Genomic DNA, 4,986 nt, shown 5'->3' on the forward strand with positions numbered 1-4,986 from the left:
TTAGCTCAATATGGTAATTTTGGACTTAGGAGTATGTCCGGATATTGATTTGGAGGCCCGTAGGTCGTTTTGGCTTGAATTGGCGAAAATTGAAAAGTTGAAGGTTTGAAAGGTTGAGAAGTTTGACCGAAAGTTGACTTTGTTGATACTGGGCTCAAATTTTGGTTCCGAGAGTTTGAGTAGCTCCATTGTGACATTTATTACTTTTGTGCAAAATTTGAGTTCAATCGGAGCTGGTTTGACAGGTTTCAGCATTGATTTTAGAAGTTGGAAATCCATTAGTTTTAATAGGCTTGAATTGGGGTGCAATTCATGTTTTTGATGTTGTTTGATGCGATTTGAGGCTTCAACTAAGTTTGTATGATGTTTTAAGATATGTTGGTATATTTGGATGAGGTCTCGGGGGCCTTAGGTAAATTACATTTGGCTAATAGATCCAAAGTTAGACTTAATGCACTGTTGAAGAATTTGGGTTGCTGGTGTAACCGCATCCGCGGTGGGCTTGACCGCAGGTGCGGAAGGGGCTCGGCTTGGGGATTATCGCAGAAGCAAGTTGGGTTACGCCGAAGGGAAGTCGCTTCTGCGATGGTCGTTCCACAAAAGTAGAGTTTGGCGTGATGGGCAGGAATCGCAAATACAGATGTTTCCCACAGGTGTGGGCGCACAGGAGCTCTTGGTAGACCGCAGAAGCAGACCCGCAATAGCGGGATTTTGGCCGCAAAAGCAGCTAGTCGGTGTTTAAGTTGTCTTCACATAAATGAGACTTTTTCCGTAAAAGCGGAACCGCAGGTGCGGTACTTTAGCCCGCAGAAGCGAAAGTGCTGGGCAGTGATTTAAAATCGAGGGTTTGAGTTTTTCTTTCATTTTGGGAATTCTGGAGTGCGGACTAGGGCGATGTTTGGAGATGTTTTCACCTAGAGTGAAGAGGTAAGTGACTTTTAATCACTTTTGTCCATAAATATTGAATACCCATTGATTATTTCACCTATTTCTCATGAATCTAAGTTAAAATTTGGGAATTTTTGGACTATGTTATTGGAGAGTGAAATTTGTGGATTAGATGGGCGATTTGTGATTGGAATTGGATGATTTTGTTATAGTTGGACTCGTAATTGAATGGGTGTTCGGAATTTATAAATTTTATCAAGTTTCGAGGTGCGAGCCCGGGGTTGACTTTTTTGGTTGACTTTTTGATTTGAGTTAAAGACCTTAGCTTTATCTTTTGGAATCACTTCCTATGGATTTTATTGATAGTATTGCATTATTTTGGCTAGATTCGGGCTTTCCAGAGATTGATACACGCGGGAAGGGCTTGTTAAGGGAGTAATTTGGCTTACTTGAGGTAAGTATCTAATCTAAACTTGGTTGAGGCACTAGTTCCTGAATTATTCTGGGTTTTAGCCTATATGCTCACACCGGGTGTATTTATCCATGCTCGGGTTGTCCTTAGGCTATGATATGCTTGGATTTGTCTGTTAAGCTTTAAGCTATGATGTTTCTCACTTTTGTAACATTGTTGTGAACTATTTGAGCCATGTTAGAGGCTATGTAGAGGTTTAATCAATGAATGAAATTGATAAATGTTATTCTGTGATGAGATTCGCCGATTCGAGCTATGATAGAACACTTTGCATATGCCTACACTTAGCATATCACTTTTACCAGTCCAGGAGCATGAGATTTGTTAATTATTCATCACGTATATGTATTCTTGTTATTTGCTCCTGTGTGATATGATTGGACTGGGTGCCTATGATCACGCATGGCAGATTGTATTGTTATGCTTGTGACCATGTTGGGAAAATTGTATTGTTATGCCTGCGACCATACCAGGAGGATTGTGTTGTTATGCTTGTGACCACGCCGGGCTGATTGTGTTGTTATGCCTGTAACCACGCCGGGCGGATTGTGTTGTTGTACCTGTGACCACGCCGGGAAGATTATGATATTGAGCCTTTGACCATGCCCGATGGATTATGATATTGAGCTTGTGACCACACCGGGCTAGTAGCACGTTGAATTGGCTGTGCTTGCGTGTGGATATGGATCTATCCTCCTAGGATCACCCTCTCATGTTTCTGTCTTGATGGTGTACATGCGGATATTGAGGAAATCTGATCAGTGGTTTGGTATGGAATTGGAAAGGTTGAGAAAATCTGGCCAGTGTTTGTTTGGATTTTGCATTTCATCTTACTTATAAATTTTGTGATAATTTACCTGATTTAACTGCATATCATCTCTATATGCCAAATATTGACTGAACAGAGTATTTGAGAAACTATACACATACACATAGATGTTTTTTACTATGTTTAGGACTTGATTTCATTATTGCTTTGTACTTGTTAAAAAGATGAAACTGTACAGGTGATAGCTAGTATCATTTATAATTGATGCCTCTTTTACCTCATCAAGGTTAGCTACGATACTTATTGAGTACATTGGGTCGTTGTACTCATACTACACTCTGCACTTCGTGTGCAGATCCAGGTATATCTGGACGCGGTGATCGTTTGATTAGTTCTAGTACCTGCTTGGAGATCTTGAGGTAGCTTCTATGACGCCCGCAGACCTTGACTCTCATTCTTTTCATTTTATTAGTAATGTTCTATTACACAGACAGTTGTACTAGAGTTTCAAACTATGTTGATACTTAGTAGCTCATGTACTCGTTGACACCAGGTGCTGGGTTGGTTGTAGTAGAGTTTTAGTTACTTTTATCAGTTATTGAGTTTTTCCGTTGTTGAGTTTATGAAACCTATTTCATTCAAATGTTTAGCTATTATATGATTGTCGGCTTGCCTAGTAAGTGTGTTAGACGCCATCACGACTGGTTGAGATTTTGGATCATGATAGTTCGTCAGCTCATATGGTAACAAGTATATCGTTGTAGCAGTGGAATATGTCTAGAAATGAGTGGACGTTGTGGAACTCCCTGCAAATGATGCAAAGGAAGTCATTAGTTTCATGAGAAGGAACATTTTCACCCGGTTTGGCACTCCAAGGGGAATAACTAGTGACAGTGGCACTCACTTCTGCAACCGATCCTTATCAAAGCTATTAGAAAAGTATGGAGTTGACCACAAGGTGGCCACTCCGTATCACCCGCAAACAAGTGGGCAAGTGGAGGTATCGAACAGAGAGATAAAGAATGTGTTGACAAAGATAGTAAATGCTATAAGAACAGATTGGTCAAGGAAGTTGGATGATGCACTCTGGGCTTACCGCACTGCATTCAAGACCCAAATCGGTATGTCGCTGTATAAATTGGTATTTGATAAGGCATATCACTTGCCAGTGGAGTTGGAGCATAGAGCTTTATGGGCGTTGAGAATATTGAATCTTCATATTGAAGCTGTGGGAAAAAGTAGGGTTACAAAGTTGCATGAACCTGATGAATTCCGTTAACACTCATTTGAAAGCACCAGGCTGTACAAAGAGCGAATGAAGATAATGCATGATAAGAACATTCTCGATCGTAATTTTAGGCCTAGAGATGCAGTGTTATTGTATAATTCGAGTTTGAGACTATTTTTGGGCAAATTGAAATCGAGATGGTTGAGACCATTTTGTATGGTAGAGGCAATTCCCTCGGGAGTAGAGGATGTGGAATCGAAGGATGGAATTAACAAGTTTAGAGACAATGGGCAAAGATTGAAGCACTATCAAGGCATGATTGGGGAAGAATGAGTGATCTCAACCATTTACTTGAAGGATCCTTGACAAGGAAGAAACAACGTCGCATCGCGATGTTAAATCAGGTATTTTATGGGAGGAAACCCATGGTTATGTTGTATTCGCTAGGCCGCAACATTAAGTAAGGCGCTCATTGGGAGGCAACCCAATTCATAGAGTAGTTTAACTTAATTTATTTTATTTTTATTTTTGGTTTGTGAGCGCTAATGAGTTGATCTTCTATGAATTTTGGTTGTTTTAATAGATACAAATGAGATATAATTGAAGGATGTAATCGGGAGCACAATAAGGAGTTCAAAACACATAACAATGTCAAATATAGAGTGCAAAATCACATAATCACGCCCTAGAGAGTGCCTAGTGAGGTCTTAACTTCGTCGCAGAGCTGAGCTCCAACTCGCCAAACACCCCGTGCCGCGACCTTCCCCCCCCGCCCCTCCCCTCGCATCATATGCCCAACGGTGAGAAGAGTCTCACGTCCTAGATCACGAGGCCTAGGTAAGTCTCTTCCCTCTTTGTCTTTCACATACACACACACATTCTGTTATCCCCCCCCCCCTCGCGCTCACAGCCCACAGAACCCCTTAAACAATATAGGATTGACATTATTATTGCTTGTGCGAGTGTTTGCAAGCTATTCCCAAGCCGATTTCAGAGGGTGGGGAAATCCTCACCCACACAAGATCTTATACAGACCTAGTATGCACCAAGTGTTCGTTAAATGCCTCGAAGGAAAATTTCATCCCAATAAGAGCCTGAGTCTCCGGGATTGATACACTAATAGTTCGTGAGCTTACCTAGCATGAAATTTTAAATGTGGGATGGCTCATGCCAGTCGGGGTATATTGATTAAAGTATGGTGGATACATTGTGATTGTGTGAGCGAGTTGCTTTCAGGATTTGAATATGCTTTATGGTACAAGGTGAAGTCAGAGTAACCTTGAATGAATTGACGAACCCTGTGATAACATTTTAAGTGTGGTGCCATTATGACCACTTTATACCATGATTCATGGTATCACAGTTTGACTATTGATGATGAGAATGAGTGGGAGGTTGCTGATAGAGACTTCTATGCTGCGGAGGAAGATGAGGAGTGACTAGGGAGTTTCTTTACCACCCTTCTTAATTTTATTTGCTTTCTATGCTCTGAGGACATTATATGAATTAAGTGTGGGGTGGGAGATTCCCGTTAGTTGGTAAATAGTATATTAGTACCTCTTAGCTTCTTCTTATTATTTTTTGTAGTCTAGCTTTAGATTAGCTTCTTGTCTTTCTATTTTGGCATTG

The 4,986-nt window shown here is 40.8% G+C and overlaps 1 protein-coding gene across 1 annotated transcript; it reads left to right on the forward strand.

Moving 5' to 3' along the window:
- Positions 1-2,967: 2,967 nt before the first annotated feature.
- Positions 2,968-3,408, forward strand: LOC107795185 (uncharacterized). Its single transcript, XM_016617769.1, has one exon. It carries the CDS (start codon positions 2,968-2,970, stop codon positions 3,406-3,408), a length of 441 nt encoding a protein of 146 aa, XP_016473255.1.
- Positions 3,409-4,986: the final 1,578 nt, after the last annotated feature.

The sequence above is a fragment of the Nicotiana tabacum genome, chromosome 12 (assembly GCF_000715075.1).
Source record: "Nicotiana tabacum cultivar K326 chromosome 12, ASM71507v2, whole genome shotgun sequence".
Classification (NCBI taxonomy): Eukaryota; Viridiplantae; Streptophyta; class Magnoliopsida; order Solanales; family Solanaceae; genus Nicotiana; species Nicotiana tabacum.